The sequence below is a fragment of the Phlebotomus papatasi genome, chromosome 3 (assembly GCF_024763615.1).
Source record: "Phlebotomus papatasi isolate M1 chromosome 3, Ppap_2.1, whole genome shotgun sequence".
Lineage (NCBI taxonomy): Eukaryota > Metazoa > Arthropoda > Insecta > Diptera > Psychodidae > Phlebotomus > Phlebotomus papatasi.
In genome coordinates, this window is record NC_077224.1 from 1,199,410 (window position 1) to 1,219,896 (window position 20,487).

At 33.0% G+C, this 20,487-nt stretch overlaps 1 protein-coding gene across 4 annotated transcripts in view; it reads right to left on the reverse strand.

Moving 5' to 3' along the window:
• The window catches only part of LOC129806405 (tubulin monoglutamylase TTLL4), a 48,723-nt gene that overhangs the window by 20,475 nt on the left and 7,761 nt on the right, over positions 1 to 20,487 (reverse strand). For all 4 annotated transcript variants that reach the window (XM_055854964.1, XM_055854963.1, XM_055854966.1 and 1 more), the window contains exons 2-3: positions 9,493 to 10,074; positions 3,513 to 4,203 (exon numbers count right to left, since the gene is read on the reverse strand). In XM_055854964.1, coding sequence (XP_055710939.1) covers positions 3,513 to 4,203; positions 9,493 to 10,029 — 1,228 coding nt within the window. In that variant the 5' untranslated portion in view covers positions 10,030 to 10,074. The remainder of the gene's footprint in view (positions 1 to 3,512; positions 4,204 to 9,492; positions 10,075 to 20,487) is intronic.

Below are 20,487 nucleotides of genomic sequence, written 5' to 3' on the forward strand. Positions count from 1 at the left end.
ACACCCATATCTATCGATAAACCGGATGACATTTCGCCCCAAGCCCAATTGAGAGAGAGTCTACTGTATTTATGCCGAGGGGTAACTCATTGTAAAAAAGATAAACCATTTGCTTGAGAAACGTGTTTATAATAACGCTAAGACGGCGGTGGCCGCTATCACACAAACATTTAATTCTTTGTACACCTATATCTCTGTCTAAATTTTTACTTTCAAGAGCTCTAGCTCAAAAGCAGTACTTGAAATAAATGAAAAATGAAATGAAATGAAATAATCGTAAAAACACGTCTATGAAACACGAAAACGCTACTTGAAACAGGGGCATGACGTTTCCTATGTTTATTATTATTATTATTACTTTATTTAATCACAATAATAGGGTCATCCCTTCTACAATTGTGATAATTAAAAAAAAAATCAGAAAAAAGAGGAACATAAAAAAAATAGAGAATGACAAGAATTCAGAATTAAGAGTGTTCAAGAAACAAACAAATTAATTGCATCTAGGATCCAGCCTGAAGATAGAAATTACGAATAGCAACCGCAGAAATACGGCAATCACTCGGAAGAGAATTAAACACCATACATATGTTTCCTATATGTTTCTAGCGTGCCGAAAAAACTTTGGAGTTTATTCGGTGTTTTCTATCATTGTGGAATTAATTAGCAAAAAACACAAATACAAAATAAAAGCCAATTTAATAACGAAGACGCAACCGAAAATCCCAAATTGGCAACCTACGTAGTTTCGGAGATATCTCGTGAAATGTGTACGAAAACAGGAAAAAAATTACACTAAAACTGGTCGCATTTTTCAAAGCTAATGTCACCCCTCTGACTAGAAACGTGGAAACGTATTCTAATAAGATTTTTTTTCTAGAAAAGCTAAAATGCTTTTGTGAAACATCGAAATGTTTTTAGAAACGTAAGAACGTATTCAAGAAACAAAAAGTTTTCTATAGAAACACCGATACGTTCCTAGAAACATGGAAACGTTTTTTTAGAAACTTGGAAATGTATCCGATATGAGAACTTTTCTAGAAAAGCAGAAATGTATCCAAGAGAGTCAGAAACATTCATAAAATAAGGACGATGGCACTACAAAATACAAGAAATTTTGTTACGGTTGCATTTATGGATTCAAAAAAAAAAAATTAAATTTCTTCTCCTATAATTTTATGGGATTGAATGGGAGAGTGGGAGAAGCAAGGAATTGCTGGAGATATAGGGAGTCTTGGTCTGTCCGTCAGTCTGTCCAGATCAAGTGTAGTTTTGTTGTCCGTGTTAAGTGTGTTAATAGTTCGAGTGCGCGTTTGTGGTGTTGTGCGTCTGTATTTTCAGACAAAAAAAAATGAATATAAGGAGCTAAAGGACTCAGAAGGTGGAAGGACCCTAATATCACAATTATTGTGACCCTGGTGGTAACAAACTTTCCCTTAATCCCAATTTCTTCCCAAACGTACAACTTATTTCGGAACTGAGCGAGTCCATTAAAATGGCCACAGGAAGTCATACATCACCGTTTTTGATGATTTGGGCGATTTGGGCTGATGTGACGACTCGTAATCATTTTGTGGCGTCAAAGTGATCTTCAATGTTTATTGAAAAAATTATTCTAAGGAACTCTGTCACATAAATATTTCTGTGAGAGGGAGTGGCCGTTCCAACAAATTGCGCGTCAAACAAGATTATGGATTAAAAAAAAAACAACGTTTTCAGACTAATCATAGATTATCAAATTTTGAATGTTTTCTGATCTTTTTCTTTTTAATTATACGAATCAATAAAAATAATTTTCAAACAAAAAAAAACATTGTGAAAAGTTGCAGTTCAATTGAATTTATCCTGTATTTGATTTCTCTGAGCAATATAAATATTCGTTATTTATTATTATTATTATTATTATTATTACCACGCTAGAGGGCGTTTCACCTTAGGAAGGAGGTGTATCATACGTCATGTAAATTAACGGCTAGATCAGTTACGGGGAATCTATATTGTTTTTTTTGTTACCCTCTTTTTTACCAAGATCTCACCATGCTATTACATTAGGTTTTTTTCAATTTGTAAATTCAATTTAATTTTCAGATGAATTGTTTCTATGCATTATTTTGCATTAAAGATCATTTGAATTGATAGATTATCACTTATGTATTGATAAAAAATAATACTTGACAAATTGATTTCAACTCAGCAAATTAAAATGTTTAAAATTATTCAACAATTTCAATTTTAGGCGATATAGGCACCCTCATTTTCGCTGTTTCTTTCTGCAAATGAGCTCCAACTATGTGAAGTAGTTCCTCAAATTCTTCAGTAGCCATACGAAGAAAATTGTTGTGTCCAAAAAAATCCCCAGTTGCGATATCATCATACATTTTTTCAATGAATTCGTGGGCAGATCTCTCTTGGATCTATTTTCTGGCCCACAATCTCTTTCTTTTACCTTGAGACATATATTTATTGAACATGTATCCTACATCAAGTAGGAAAATTTCTTCCTCGCGGCTTTTTGGAATTGAGCAATTTTCTCGCAAAAATGTGTCCTGGCTATGAAAAATTTTAAGTGATTCTTGCAATTTTAATGCTCAATTTGCTGAGTTCAATTTAAAATTAAATTGTGAAAAATCCTAGTGTGATAGCACCGTTACAGTGCTTTACGCATTTTCCTAATTTAATTTTAAATTCAATTGAGCCAATTGAGCATTATAAGATTTCTAGAATTTACTTGAAAATTTTCACAGCCAAGACACATTTTGCAAGAAATTTGCCTCAATTTTAAATAGTGCCACGAAATTTTCGATTGCGAATGACTTCGGAAAATGCGTGATAGTCCTTAAAATGTCTTATAAGTCACTTATCTGTTATGCAAAAAAAAAAATCCCCAAAACCAGAAGAAAGGGTTGTTGGCAAGGGGATCATTAAGAGATTCTCATACAGTCTTTACTCTCGAAAAATTACTCCCGATACTGAAGCTTCACAAGTTTATCACTAATCTCTGTACTTATTTTATTTTTTTTGCCCACAAATAATAATTAATTACGAGTGACTAAATTTAATAAAAACAATTTAGTACAAAAGGCTACTTGTTTAACTGCAATAAAATTGAAATTAATGAGCAATTTTAACATTTTAATTTGCTCAATTCAAATTTAATTGAGCAACCACATTTATGCTATTTTAGCATGCTTAACCATGTTTTGGCGGGCCAAGTATTAGTTTATATCAATAAATAAGTGATAATCTATCAAATCAAATGATTTTTAATGCAAAATACCGCATAGAAAAAAATTCATCTGAAAATTAAATTGAATTTACAAATTGAAAAAAAATCCTAGTGTGATAGCACTAAAAGAAAGTACTAAAGTGTAAGAAAAATACAGCTGTTGTAAAAAAAATAGCATAATATCTTCCCAATGAATTACTTATTTTGTTAAAGAAAAATCATCAGTCATTGTTAGTTTACAGAACAAAAGAATAAAAAATAGTAGTAATAGAAGCAAAGGACTTACGTTTGAGTAATCTAAACCCTGAGTTGAGAAGAACCTTCCTCACGACAATTGGCGTCACTGCAGTCACCTTCCATTTGAGTATTTTCGTCACTAACGCATGCATCGGCGGACCGGCTTCGGTGTCTGAGGCAAAGGTGAGAAAAGGTGGCACATTTGGGAACATACTGGGTGATATTGGTCCAGCTATTGCTGCAAACTTCCCCCCACTCGATGCCTCTACAATTGCCTGATGGGCTTCAGCCGATGGCAAATTCACTTTGGACTGAATCGCCACTGAGATATTGGCACTAAACATCTTTCCTCCGGAATCAACATCATCCGATTGCGACATCAAATCATACACATCCTCTTCATCAAAATCCACCCCATTCCCCGTCATGGCATCCCCATCCAAACTACTGCACTCCGTATCAGACATATCTGAATGGGAGTCCTCGACATCCTTCGTCGTCGGTGGAACTTCCGAAGTTTGTAGGGGATCCTGCGAGACCTTGTGAGTCTCACCATTGATCACAGACACTTTAGGCGGAGAATAGCAGTTCCCATTGATCTTTTTCGGGGACTCAGTCATAATGTCCTTGTCCCCTGAGGAACAATTGGAAAAAGTCGGGGCAGCATGATGGCCATTGGACAGTTTAAGCTGATAGTGCATCGGTGGGGAATCTTCGTCGCGTGAACGTTTAAGTGCCAGCTGCAACAAAGTATTATTGCATCACTATGATAAGCATTTCCCGCATCCTCAGTGAAATACTCAACGATCTTTCTTTTAAGATAAGAAAACCAATCTCTCAACTCCCTCACATTCCTTAAATACTTCATTTTCACTTCCGCAATGCACCCCCCCTCCCACCAATTGATGACTAATTTTCATGCGAATGAAGACATTGATATACTTTAATGCTCTATTTATACAATCACCTCTTTGTCTTTGCAATATCTTCATTTTTTCTTTCACACACTAAAAAAAAATATATATATAATTGATAAAATTGAATGTGAGAAAAAGCTAAATAGAAAAATTTAATTATACTTCTTCGTGATTTATGGCCAAATGGTTTAAAACAACTTCTTGGCTCCGAAAATTTTGCTTACTAATTGTTATACTCTCAAACTTTTCTTAGAAGATTAAGAAAAAAAAACATATCACAAAAATATCTTTACATTCTTCCGGAAGAAAATTCAGGGTGACTTTTGTGTATATCACAACATATAGAAAACTAACTCCTAACACAATTTTTAATAAAAGAATATTATAAAAGCTTATTGTAGAAGAAAATTTCAATGTGAAAAGCGTCCCAGGCTTTGCAGAGTCCTCGTACTCACGAGAAAAAGCTCTCCGTAAAAGGGGAATTAATTTTATTATTACTTTTGAACTCTTATTGCAAGATAACTCAAATTTGACACAAAGTTACTTAGATATATTGACTTTAGATTCGTGAAAACAATACCCATCAAATCATTGCTCTACTTGCCGATTTTACTCGGAGGTTTTTTGAATTTTAACGGTATATTCTAGTACATTCAGAGAAAATCTGTAGATTTTCGGCAGAATTTCTGCGTAGAAAATATGTAGATTTTCTGCAGAAATTCTGCCGAAAATCTGCAGATTCTCGGCAGAATTTCTCCCTAGAAAATCTGCATAACCTCCATTACTTCACAAAAATATTGTTGATTTATCAAGAAACTGTAGAAGTTATAAAGAAAATGGTATGCTCTGCTTAACAAGCATTACCGAGTACACATTTTAGATAAGTAAAAAAATGCGAGCAAAAATACTAATTTCTTAAAAATCGCCAATCGAGTGATACGAAAACAAGAAATTTTTGTCGACACTGTGTTTAAAGTTATCACTTCACTATTCTCTACTTAGAACACGGCGTTGCAGAATTCTTCATTTTATATAAACACTGTGAAATCACCAAGAGAATCACTCTATTGATTGTTGCAAACTTCAGTGAAAAATATTCCATCTTTTCTGACATAGCTGTCTGGAAAGTCTGGAATGTAGAAAAATTTACAGAAAATCGGCAAAATATCTACAAGAATTCGTCAGAGTATGCAGCAGAATTCGTCAGAAAATCTGCAAAAATTTCTGACGAATTTTGTCCCAAGCCCAAATAAAATTCGTAGGACTATCTACAGATTTCTCGGCAGATTTTCGGCAGAAGTGTAGATATTTTCTGCAGAAAACTTAAAGATATCTGACGAAATTATTTGACGGGTAGTCCACCAATTTAACCCTGGACTACTTAAAAAAAGTGATTTTTATTTACAATGCAAAAATAACCATTTCGTTGTCACTTTTTACCACTTTTCGCCAGTTTTGTAACCACTTCTCGCCACCTCATTTGAAAAAGTTCAAACTCGATTATTTTGGGCAATATTATGCAAAGAATACATTGAGCATTTCTTTTTCCTCGTGACCACCTTATTATTACTCACTTTAGATGAATTTTCTTCGCTTTTATTTGAGAAATCAAATTATTAGACTATTGTAGAAAGTAAACAAAGTAGATTTGACAACTGAGAATATATGAAGTGAAGTTAGCGTCGCCTATTGAAAAGCAATGGCGACAGGTGGTGAAATCATTCCAAAATATTCCCACTTTCCGCCATGGCTCATTTTTACATAAAAATAATATAAAGTGAAACATTAAATAACTAAATACAAATTTTATGTATTCGCCGAATGTAATTCATTGTTCAATAGATAAATTATTTATTCAAAATCGTAAATTTTGTTTGATAAAAGTTTCATGACACTAACAATATTTGGTAAGAAATATTGGATTCGATGCATTTGCTTAAAACATTGCTCTGAAAAATGCTCAAAATCGTAAATTCAAAACGAATAATTACTCTTTTTCGACTATATACGTAGCAGCAATAAAAATACAAGTAACTTTGCGGCTCATTTATTTCATAAATCGTGAAAAATAGCGATTTTAATATAAGTGGCGAAAAGTGGGGCATTGGTGAGAAGTGGTGATTCCACCCTATGAGTAGTTTTTGTCTCATGATCATGTCACATAAAGATTAACCGTTTAACGATGAAACACTTTTTACGGACCGAAAATTAACAATAAAAATTTAACGGATAAACAAAATCAATGAAAGTCTTACACCTGACTTTGGAAAATCTAAAAGATTCTGATTCGATGCATTTTTTAGCTCTACGAGCTATAGGGACAAACATAGCCATAAAATTTAAGTAATTTTCTGACAATAACAATGAATAATAATTTTCAGTCTAATTAAGAATATTACGTATTAAGTATTGTAGTTTCTTTTTCCAAAACGGTTTGGCTTGAAAAAAAATTAGAAGTATAAAAAATAATTAAAATAATTTTTCAATATAAGAATTTAAAAATTCGTCATTTTTAAGGTTAAATATTTACTATAGACATAGCAAATAGTTGGAGACTTGCATTAGATATCCTAGATTCCTTCAACCTTCTACTTTGCAATTACGCACAAACATAAGAAAAAAATAATTTCAGGTAGGGTAAATTAAGCTAATTCAAAACCTGCTCCAAATGGAAACATCATTGTTTTCATGATAAATACAGTACTAAATTATTATATTTATATATTTTCTATACCACAGTTTCATTATTTAGTTAATTTTGCTTCAAATAAAGTGAAAATCCATTCATATTTTCAAATTTTAATTTGTTAATTTCACAGAATAATTAAAAGTGTACCTTCTTCACTATCAAATTTTTTAAAATTTAACATTTATGTCATATTTCTGGCTAATTTTAGTTAAATTAAGTGCTAATCTTTATTGTTAATGGTACGGGAAGTTTTCAAGTGAAATAATTACCTATTTCGTGAACAAAAAGGGTTTTTCTGAAGTGCCTGCAAATGCTTCAATAGGAAACCCCGGAAATATGATTTTTTGGAGAGATTTTCTTATTGTTTTAGATGGGAAAGGAGAAGAGACCAGGAATAAGTACAAATCCCGCACTTAGGAGCAACTCAACAAGGTTTTGGAAGACTTTCAGTTACACTGTTTGTCTCCAATTAGAAAATTTCCCTTGTCTCCATTTGGATTAATTTGTTTCCAATACAAGCATTTTGCACTTGTATGTTTTTCTTGTATTTAAGAAGTTTTCAAATTATATTTAAAGAATTTTCACTAAACAGTAACATTCTAGAAGAGTCAAGGAGCAAATTTATGTAATTCTCTTCAGAAAAAAAATATGAACATAATGTGTTGAATCTTCTGTCAAAGTTAAAGCGTCTGGAAATGGTTTTGAATTAGGAAATTTACCCTAAATAGTAAAGAATGCGAAAGTCAGGAGCCCATCAAGCCTAATAAAAAGTGAAGCTATTTTTCACTTTTCCTTGTAAAAATTTTGCAGACAATTTTACAAAGCCTTAAAAGTTTAATAATAATAATAATAATAATATACCGCGAATTAAACAAATTTGCTCCTAGTTCCTGTATTATTTCGGCGGACATTATGAAATATATATTTTTAGATAGCTTTTAATGCACGATTTCGAAATATATAAAAATTATAAGTCAATTCTCTTTAGGAAAAAACTTGCCAATAGTCTTCAGTGCCTCTATGCAAAAACGTATGGAAAAATGAAATGTCGAAAGGCCCCTGGCGAAAGTACTTTTAAGGGAAAGCATCTAAGTTCAAACATTCCGCAAGGCATGGGACATTTTGCCATCACTTTCGTTAGAAATAAACGAAACATCGAAATAAATAAAATATTTTATTATGTTGCATCTAGAGCTCGAACCTTTCCAAAGATAAGTCCCACATTCGAACGATTTGTGTCAAAGTAACAAAGATATTGAGACATTAACAGAAAATGTTCTTAAAAATGGCACGTAAAAATTTTGGTGAAAGGAAGTGGACGTTCCAACAAATTTCTGCACTTTTTTTTACACAAATCGCGCACCAACCAAAAATTAAAAATCTTGAACCTTCTGTACTTTGAAAATAATTTTAAAAATTAAGAAAAAAAAGAATTTATGGAAATTTCGTGTAAAAACCATCTGTCCTTTTGTGTTACACTGGATTAAATTTACCAAAAAATTATTGTGTCAAAATGGTCAAAATGTTTGTTTCTTCAACTGAAAATATCTCCATACTGAGAAAAAAAGAGGGTGCGATTAACTTTTTTTCCTCAGAAATTTAACACTTTTTAGGTGTAAAAATATATCAACATTTTTTAATGTTAATTTTACACCTTTTTGAGGGTAAAATTAACATGAAAAAGGGTAACTTTAACCCCAAATACACCTAAAAAGGGTAATATTTACACCGATTTCAGATCAATACTGCAGGGTAAAATAAACATTTCCGTAATGTTATTTTAACTTTTTCGGATTTCTCTGTGTTGGACATCACTTGGAGATCCCCTATTTAAGGAAGCTTGAATGTATTTTATTTGAATTTTCTGAATAATTTCTGAATTGTCTGACTTTCCAACTATTCTGTCCGACTTTGAAAAGCTGTTTTTTCGGTATTTTTCACTGTTAAAATATTTTTTAATGTACGAAGAAAACGAAAAAATAAATAAGGGAAGAGCACCAATGATCGGCAGTGTTCCTCGGATCGTCAGGTTATTACCATATTGTTGCACTAATTCAAATTAATTTTTAAATATTATTAGTTACTTTTTTACTATTTAACTCTCACAAGAATGCAGTGCATTAGCTCAATGAATTTTTAATGTTAATTTTACACCTTATTAAGGGTAAAATTAACATGAAAAAGGGTAAGTTTAACCCCCAATAGACCTAAAAAGGGTAATATTTACACCGATTTCGGATCAATACTGCAGGGTAAAATTAACATTTCCGGAATGATATTTTAACTTTTTCGGATTTCTCTCAGTGCAGATATTATTGTTTAATTGCTTTAATAATTTACCATATATTTTCCCCTCAGATACCACAATTAATGTCGTGGGTGCATTGAGAATTGAAATAATAAAAAAAAATATCAGTACTTACATCATCATTTCTAATTTTATCAATTCCATTTGAGGATTTGTAGATTTCATGCGGTTCCGATTCACTTCTTGGTCGTGTGCGTCTCTTATGCAAATCCCCACATGCTATTTTCTGCTCTGAGATTTGCTGTTGCTCCGCATGATCCTTCTTCTTTAGCATGTACTCGGATATATTTTCTTTGATGTGATCCTCATTCTCTCCATCCAATTCTCTTATCACATTCTGCGATTGGGTCTCCTTGGTGAGTGCCAGTAATTTTCGCGATGCCACCATATGACGTGGTGGGCTGTATTTTGATCTAAAACCATTTCTCATTGCACCCCCACCTCGGTGCTTCATCTCTTGTCCCAGCATGTGATGTGTCTTCATCTGATAGCTATTTAGGGCATCTGACACCTCATCACCACCAACAAATTGATGGCATTCACTACGGCATCTCCTCCTGAGAGTCACCTTCTGCGTTTGCCCACTATTTCCACACACCCCATACTGACTCCCACCGTTCTGCATTCCATTCTGTGCTCCTCCGTAGTCCATCTTCTTGCTACTACTTTTGGTTCTCGTGTTGTTGTTGTGAACCTCCTGCAAAAAGGCAGAGAGGCAACAATTCAATTGATGACCTTGACTCAGATCAATAAATCAACAGGAAGTGACAATACTTTATCAATAAATTGAGATACGTCTCTCAATTTATTAGATCACAACATTTTTGGCAAAGACAATTTTAGAAAATATTTCTGCTTGTCTTTTTCCAAAAGAATTACACAAAAAAAAAACAAACAATTTTACACTTAATAATAGCTTTATGAGAATTTATGAACAATTAAACGAGTTTAAATTTACGCTCTTAAGAAAGTATGACTCATAGAATCCCAATTATCCAACATGTGTGAGAATTCGTATTAATTTTCTTCTTATGGATATAGGGTACTTCAAGAAGATAATAATTAAAATAAATATAATATTCATTCGAAAAAAGATTTTAAATAAAGGTTTTCTAGTTTTTATTATTTCAAAATGCAAGAAAATAGGCTAAGTGTACCAAATTCCGGCCAGCCTGCAATTCCGGCCACATTATTTGTTCTTCAAAATTCCATGAATTTTTAATTTTTGCATACTCTAGAGAGATTATTCAATGCAAAAAAAAAAAACAAAAAATATAGCTTCGACGAGCAAGATGATCTGAAAAAGGTATTGGAAGAATTCCGGAAGGACAAGGAACTATGAGATTGAAGGTGGCCGGAATAGGGCACCAATGCTATGTCTACATTTTTATTCATTTTAAAATGTACTAAAAATGATTTTAGAGAAAATAAAGATGATAAACTGTTTACAAGGTTCCAAGCAACAGTCCTTATAAAAAAGTAACAAAAAAATCAATTTGTATTAAAAATATTATATTTCAAAATTGAGACTTTGACGCTTGCATGCAACTATGCCGAAATTTGTCACACTTACCCTAATAATTTTTTAATAATAAAGCGTGTGCATGAAACGACCCTGTAGCTGATCGGCCGCAAATTTTCACAGTAACAGAAAAATCCATGGAATTTGTCTTCTATTTTTCCGCGAGTTTCCGTGGAAATAAACGCTAATATTCCGCTTGGAATTCTGCGGAGTTACCAGCTTTTTTTCGCGTGGATTTCCTAGAAAAAAAGTCCGAGGAATTTTCTTGCAACATATCTGAGAGCATTCCCTGGAAATTGATTCAAAATTTCCTTTGAATATTCCGAGTATATTTTCTGATATCTTTCCGACCAAGACTCCATGGAAGTAAGCGCGAAAATTCTGCAATTATTTTTCGCCCTGACGCTATAATTCTTGCGAGCTAGACATACTCAAATGAACGATATGGTAGCAATATTTTCAATTCAAAAGTAGAACAATTGAGTGTTCGTCTGATAGATGAACACTCTCCAAGTTCTAAGCTGCCAATTGGCACTGATCGTCCATATTTGTGGATGATTTTTTTCTGGAAATTCTCTATGAAAGTTCCACGAAATTTTTAATCAATTTTTAGAATTATTTTGAAGAAAAATATATTTAAAAAATTCACTGAAAAAGTCGTGGAATTCAGTAATATTAAACCACAGAAGCCACTAAGGCCGTTGCATGGAAATTTTCACGGAGAATTTCGCGGAAATAAAGAGGATTTTTCCAAATTTTTAAAGAGCTGATTGCCGATTATACGTTAATAATCCATAGGAAAAGCTGTGGAAATATTCGTCAGAGAAAAGTCCACGGAAACTCGCGGACATTTCTTATTAGACGGTCCTACACAGAGTTCCGCAAACGTCCATGGAACGCTAGGAAGAAATTTAGCGTCAAATTCCATCTCAGAAGCTTACGCGGATTTTTAGCGGTAAAATCCAGGGAATTCCACGCGGATTTTTAGCGGTAAAATCAGCGGACATGGCAGAAAAGGCTGCTGGAAATCCAGTGGAATCGCTGCGGCCGTTGGCTATAGGGAAGGAATTAAGAAGAAAGGTGCGAGAATTCGGCGAGAAGCCATTGGTTTAAAAAAAAAAACCAAAATCCCAGAAAAATCCCAATAAAATTATCTTTCCGAACATATTTTTGTTTTTTTTTTATATGCTGTGGTTAATTTTTGAGAGTCATTATTTAATGGGTCAATTTCAGCGTGCACATGCTTTATTTTGGAGGATCTTTTGAGTGATTTATTAATCGGTTTAAATCTGTTGATAATCGGTAAACGGTAAATGAGGCAAAAATACTTTTTGAGGTATAGCGTCTAAGTTACGAGTTCGAGCACTTCCCAAAGCCTGGGACCTGGGACGCTTTGCCATTTATAAAGGATTAGTAACAGTAATCAGATCCTGATCAATATCCTACAAGGAACAAAATTATACGAAAGATAGTGTGTGGAATAATTTCCCTTTGCCTCCAGCAAATGCGGGTTCTGTCATATGACCAATTATGACATTTTTTAAAAATTCGAGATTTCAACTTTTCAGGATTTTAGCTTTTCCAAAGAACAATATGGACAATCTGTGATTTTTTCTTGAATTGTTTAGAGCCGATAAAAAATCAAGTCTTGTGAATGACTACAAACTCTAAGGATACCAAAATCTACGATATTTTTTGTAGGACCTTAGGGGAAGTGTGCCAAATTTCGGCCAGCTTCTTATTTCGGCCACTTTGAGTGTAATTTCGGCCAATCAAATAAATTAATTAAAATTATATATGTTATCTTCGAAGAGTCAATGAATTCATTTTGCTTTTAAATATTTATTCACTTTAGGATGTGGTAACACAAAGATCGTTAAATTTTAGGTATAATTTGAATTTAAATTGTGTTGTAAAAACTCAGTGTGGAAAGAGTCTTACAAAAAATGTGACAGGTGACTTGTGTTTCTAGCAATTTGTAATTTTTGTTTTTTTTATAGTATGGGGCAGTTTTCGTCAGCTTTAAGACTCATTTAGCAAATGTTTATGAACTTAAACATATTTAAGTTAACTGAGTACGGCTCTCTTTGGTATTTTGAATGTACAGGACTTGCCCTATATTTTAATTTATTATCCCAAAATTTCATATTTTCAAAAGTAATGGATATCTGAAACTACCCCAGCCTGAAAGATAAAGAAGGACAGGTCTCACTTCTTAGTCAGTACATAAACACAAGCAAAACATCTGCTTTGCTAGCTTTGCGATTTTTTTTAAGGCTGAAACTAACTTAAAATAATTTAAATATTTAAATAATTTTACCAAATAATTAAACTACCTAAAAGTGATTTTTTCTGCAATTCAACCAGCAAATTTCCGCCAATTAGTGTCCAATTGTAGGGATTTATGCATGAATTGGTGTCAAAAAGAGTGTATATACCTCCCTCAGCATGGCACTGAGTTAATTTCTAATTACACATCAATTGCAAACCAATTTTCTCGTTGTCAATTTGTTTGTTAGTGAAAATTAATGGGTTAGCATTTGACTTTGATTCTTCAACTTGTCCCTCTTTATGCAAAAGAGTTCACTTTCACGCATACACACAGATTGTAATGATTCCCTCTTGCTCTAATTAATTGTGATGTTTAATCAATGTGATCTTCGTGAGTGCCTTAATTGGGTCACGCATTTTCAACTCATGCTATTTGCGGGGAAGAGCATTTTTGGATTATGTTGGGGATATCACAATTACATGTTAGTTCCTTCCATCACATTCAATTTTCCTTCTTTCTTCACGTCAATCGAACAATTACTCATGCTTTTTTTTTGCCCTTACAAATTCACCCTTTTTCTTGTGGTAATTATTCCTTTTTCATCGACATTTTGGGGCCAGAATAGAACGAAAGAGAAAATTGGATTAAATTGGGGAGAGAAGGTATATGAAGCAACTTCTGGAATTTATTCTGCATAGTATAAATTTTCTTTTCTGGATAAATTCACAAAATTCCCAACAAATCACGATAGGTTGTAAACCATTATGAATTTGGTGAAAAGGCACAAAAAAATTGGAATGGGCAAATTTATTATGAAAGAATTTAAGGAAATGAACTAATGTTAGTTGCTTCCTGTAGGAGTTTAAAAAGTTCTTTGGCAAGTTAATGGAATTTCTTTTTGAAACTGATACCAATCTCATTTGTTTTACAACTTTGAAAGAAGCTTAATGAACATTGCAAACATTCATATTTCTGGATATTTAAATATAATATTATGATGGTGATTATTTTAACCCTTTAAGGACGAGAAGGTCACAAAATGAGGGTCTGTAAAAATCACTTTTTCGGACTTTTTAGACCAAAATATAGCTTGAGAAGCTGTAGGAAAAATTCCATTTTTGGGTCACCGGTGACCCAATCGTCCTTAAAGGGTTTAACTTTTGAGTTTCAAAAGTAATCTTATAACTAAAATATTTTGAGTTATTATTAAGCATATTGGAATATAAGGGAAATTAGGGCAGCAGTAAACTCGGGGTAGTTAAACTCTGATTTTATAATTTGATAGATTTCAGAAAATTAGGCCTAGATACTAGAACTTGTCCACTAAAAAAATGGTCGACATTAGTTCAAGTAGTGCCAGTATTTTTTTTAAAGTTGTAAAATTTGATTTTTTTCTCAGGATAAATTAATTATTTATTGGGGATCTCAGTGGCGCAATAGGCAAGACCGTCGGACGGTGAGATCTCTGGCTCGACTCTCTCACAGTTGTTAGTTCAAGTCCCGCCCCGTTGCAAATAACTGAATGTTCAGAAAAAGACATTTCAACTGTGATAAAACGTAATAAAATGCACTGCATCAGCCCAAAAAAACATCAGGAGCACGGAAGAAGCATTCACCACGAGGAAGACGTTTTTGGGCGACCTACGATCAGCAAATTCTTCAAATGCGATCACATTGTAATGATTGCATTGTAATACAAAAATAAAGTATCTCGACACGATAATAAGAATAATTATTTATTTCGAACTCAATTTCGAATTTTCTCAACAACTATAATTAGATGCCAATTATTGTATAAACCCATGTTCACAATGAATTACTAATTAAACATTAAACTTTAAAAATAAACTGATTAAATACTCTATTTCAAAGAGAACATAATATAAATCGAATTATTTTCAGTTTGTTCCTATCAAGGAGTTCAAAAATGAGATATCGCCATGTGAATTTCGATGACCCCTCCCCCTTAAGTGAATATTACACTCGACTCTTCGTTATCCGGCTGACTTGGGGACAAAATGACATTTTGGTTTTTTGAGTCTAGTCAACGTTTTTTATATTTTCTGCTGTGGGAATTTGTTTTCTGTCGAAAAACAACAGAATTTTCTTTGTGGTGTGTTTAGGTTTCATTTTGTAGCATGTCAAAAACTTTGATAAAATGAAAATAACACATTAATTCACTATGGACAAACTGCATGCTTCGTAAAAATCGTTTTGAATACATCAACCGTCAGCGTTTGGCAGCTGTCACCCGGATAACGAAGAGCCGTGTGTATCTCTAGGTGATTTTTAAGCCCCAGATCCCTATTATCGCTACAAAGCCAGATTTTTCCAGATTTCAAAGCTTTTGACAGATTTAGGAAAGGATGAAACGAATAATTTATTTTTCGGCAATGTTTTGAAAATATTTCTGCTGGGAAATTCGTTCATAGCCACGAAATGTCCGAAAAAAATTCTTTATCGAATCCCAATCGGCAAAATATTACTCTTACTCAAAAATGACTGGTTTTGGTGAACAAGATATGGTCAAAAAATTACCCCTGATTGGAATCTTAAAAACTAGTCGTATTCGCGTCGAATTTTAGTCAGAACATTACTCAAAATTGAGATAGTAATGACGGTATTTTTCGGAATAGTAATAATAATAATAACTTGAGTGATCCTATTTGCCATTTGACAAGTGAAATTTCCCCTCAGATATACCTAGTGAGGGGAAGATTTTTTATAGGGACACTAGAAGTCACTGGAAGAGCCCATTTTGACGCGTCATATTTTAGTCGTGGGGGAGTAATCTCAGAGTTATTACGACGCCAAGTGACTTTCGCAGTAACCGTCATATTATTCTCCACTTTCCGTCATTTGACTCTCTGACGACCGTCACAGGACCCGTTTTTGAAATCCAGAATACATATACATCTAACTTTAATCTTACTCAAAATTACTCTTTGGGACTTTTCAATATCAAAGTTAAATTACCGAAAATTAGCTTATTAATCGTTGTGGTTAATTTTGTGGGTCACCTGTCTGTTCTAGTCAAGTGAAGCTTTAAAAAGACAAGATTGTATGACATATAACAGAAAAATTATGGACAGTCATATCTGTAGCATACAAGCTAAGTCCCTGCCATTCTAGAGACAAATTTACGCTGGTAGGGGAAAGCCCGCTACCTTCGAACGACGCGAGCTTCGGACAATTTAATTTTTTCCCTATGGTCCTTGTGGATTTCACCAAAGGATCATTTCTGAAAATTTGAGGAATTGGACTAGCTATTAAAATATAATATTATAATGGGCCAAATTCAATTATGAAACATTGAAAAAAAAATGATTTGTGCGAAGCATAAATCGTCTGAAGGTAACGCGCTTTCCTTTATATTGAACAGGATTAATTTGATAAGTATAGTAGATTATAGGTCTTCCCCTAACGAGATGGGGATTCCGGAAATCGTCAGGAAAATACAATTTACTCAGGGAAGCTTATCAATTTTTTCCAGAGCTTTCGGCTTGGTCTCCAAGCCTTCATCAATGGCTGGAGCAAAATGAAAAGAGCCATTCTTTATTCATCAATTCAGTATATCAATTTTTCTCTTACACTTACTCAAGTCTTTCAAATATTCTCTAAGATGGGGGCATTTTTTTTACAATTTTCTAGGATTTCTCCAACCCCGTTTTCACAATTTTCTTCACTTTTCTGACATTTTTCTGTGAATTTAATGAAACATTTCACTTGCTGACTAATTTTCCCCCAGTCTCCTCTACAGTCAATTCATATCGGTATTTAAACAATGTATGCTTTCGTCCAAAATAACCAAAAATTCAATGATATATCATAATTTAGAACATTTACCATGTATCATATTAAGTTTAGCTCACTAATAAAAATGTGTGAAAGATTTTGAAATATTTGCTGATAGGGTGTACCTCGAAAAAAAAAATAATGTGACAAGATATATTTTATAATTCAACACAAATTTTGCAATGAAGAAAAATTTGTGTTTCATGATTTATTTTAAAAACAGACTTTAACATCCCGCATTTGTGTCAGACTCTGTTTTTTTTCTTTCTTTTTCCTCATCACTTCTCACAAATGATCTCTGTCTCAACTTCCCGCCAAAGGCCAAAAAAATAATGTCTCCAATATTTAAGAACATCATCTTCAATCACAGCAAATTTTGGAGTTTTTTCTCTTCTCTCACAAAAATAAAAAAATACCACAAAAATAGGAAAGGACAATAAAACAGTTATTGGGATATGTCATTTTATAAATAGGCACTTTGCTTTCAGAAATAAATTGCCACTGAATGTGAATAATTCTGTTTTAAAAAGAATTTTCTTTGGATTTTTTTTTGGCTTCCACTATTTTCTCATCACTTCTTTGTGCGCTTTTCAGCAGTATGGATTCTCGTTTGGATTAGAATAGAACAACTGCTATATGTTGAGCTTCGAGATCCACAAAATTGTCCGATATTGAGTGTAATTTATGAAGTGTGACTTTTATTATATGTTTACGTACGGAAACTTGGCCAAAATTCCTATCTATTCACGTTTCATCTATATAGATTATATGGAAGTTAAACAGTTTTCTTTATACTTTTGAAGAAATTGCTAAATAAAAGTAGATGGTAAGTTATCATCATTACTGCCATTAGAACTTTAAAGGCACAATGGCCCTCTTCATTGATTAAAAACCTAAATATGAAAAATGTTATGTTTTATTTGACGAGGTTAATATAACAAATTGATTTTTGTTTTTATAATTTTAATCCTTCTGCGTCAAAATCTAATCCTTTATTACAACAAATTTGTTTCAAGTGAACTTTAAAATGAGAGGTTAAAATAGATTTACGGGCTACATATTTTTTCAATCTCATAAAAACTATGTCTAAATAATCAAAAATATTTTCCCGAAGTTTCAAGCAGTCAAAATATTATTCTAGAAACTGAAACCATTATATAGATATTTTCTGTAAGTTTGGCCAATCGACTCTGTCAACTTGCATCGGTTTATTTCAAAACTCTATTTTTGAAGTCGATAGTCATTGTTAATCAAAATCCAATGTATTATTTCATGACCACATTTATATGTAGGCGGATTAGATTTGTTTAAACTAATCTTGAGCAAGTAATCGGGAAATAGAAGACCATTTCATATTTTTCCATGTTCCTTTAATGAATATGACCCATTTTTTTCAGGAATTTTGTGACTTAGAACTGGCTATTGAAGGTAAGATTCGTCAAAGGAATATGGGGAAAATATGAAGTGTTTAAAGCCAAAACGCGTGCGAAGTCTGAAAACCTTCCCCTACTACTCAAAATTTCACAGTATGTGACACGAATCTTTATGAAGCGTTTTCACGAATTTATCCCCACATCTTTTTAGGTATTTTTGTTTCCTTTTGGCAAACATGCATTTTCTGGACAAATTTTAACAAAAATGAATGTGAATAGGGGAAAGTGCCCATGCTTGATACTGTAAAATGATTTTCAAGGTTTGTGATTATTTTCTGATTAACAAACAAACCGAAGCGATTCTTCCACTATGTCAAAAAAATGTCTCACTTTTTAGGTTCATAATCCCACCTCAAATAATTTCTGAAAAACCTTAGATTTTCCTCAAGAAGAAAATAGAAATTCAGTGGCGATTTTTATACAAGTTGGGTCCGGGGCCTTCATGTATAATAATTGATTCGACAATTCGGAGGCCCATTTTTACTATAAAAATTCACCGGATAAAAAAATTGCACATGTAAATTTAGATGAAACTCTAATCTATTTGCTTAAATCGTTTGTACGACTGGTTATTAGTTTTAAAATCACTTTTATGTAATTTTTCTAAGCCATATTTTTGTGACATTAGGGCGCTAGCGAAAACCATTTTTTCACTTTGAGTCCATGAAAATGTCATTCTCCAACCTTAAAATTCAGGCAACAGGGTTGAAGATTATGTCAATTGTCGATAAAATTAACGGATTGCAATATGTGTAATTATGAAAGAATCACATCTAATGATAGAGTTGCCACATTTAAATTATCATTCATGGACCCTTCTTAAAATATAGGATGGACACAGGTAGAATTTATGAATTTGTCAACTCCCACAAAAACAGTGTTGACAAGTAAAAATATTTTTACATAAATATTAATACTGATGAACCCTCTATGTGCCTATGATAGCAATTTTCCTGAGCAGCGACATTAATTAAGAAATACTTATGAAATATCATGTATCGAAATTACAGTTTTGGACCCATTTTTAATTTTTTCTTCCTGAAACTAGGAAAAAAAGAGCTGGGATCCTAATTTTTTTTAGGAAATGTGAGTCTTAGGACCAGCTATTAAAATATATTCACAGTCACAATTATTGATTAACGTAGGAAAAAAATAGTTATTATCAAGCTTGGATCGTATCAAGCATGGGCACTTTCCCCTATGTGTATTTTTACGAAGTAAGCAATTCATATCAAGTTCTTTCAGTCCATTTTCTATTAAGCCGGAACTCCCTGTACTTCACTAATTTATTGCGGATTCAGCTCGATGCAGTCTACTTGGAAGCTTCAAGAACTGCTGCACTTAGGCCTCCTCAATTGACAATCGTCTTTGAGAAATTATCTTGAGAAAGAGGTTGTCTATTAAGGATTCATAAATAGGCTCAAAAGGAGGTCTAGGTGTAGCTGTTCCGTAATGGCATCTACACACTAGTGAAATTTATGTCTATATTTGAATTTTTCCTACATCCCCTGTAGCCGATCGGCCGCAAAATTTCACAGTAACAGAAAATTCCCTGGAATTTATCTTCTATTTATCCGCGAGAGTTTCAGTGGAAATAAACGCTAATATTCCGCTTGGAATTCTGCGGAGTTATCAGCTTTTTTTTGCGTGGATTTCCTGGAAAAAAAGTCCGAGGAATTTTCTTGCAACATATCTGAGAGCATTCCCTGGAAATTGATTCAAAAGTTCCTTTGATTATTCCGAGTATATTTTCTGATATCTTTCCGACCAAGACTCCATGGAAGTAAGCGCGAAAATTCTGCAATTATTTTTCGCCCTAACGCTATAATTCTTGCGAGCTAGACATACTCAAATGAACGATATGGTAGCAATATTTTCAATTCAAAAGTAGAACAATTGAGTGTTCGTCTGATAGATGAACACTCTCCAAGTTCTAAGCTGCCAATTGGCACTGATCGTCCATATTTGTTGATGTTTTTTTCTGGAACTTCTCTATGAAAGTGCCACGAAATTTTTAATCAATGTTTCAAATTATTTTGAAGAAAAATATATTTAAAAAATCCACTGGAAAAGTCGTGGAATTCCGTA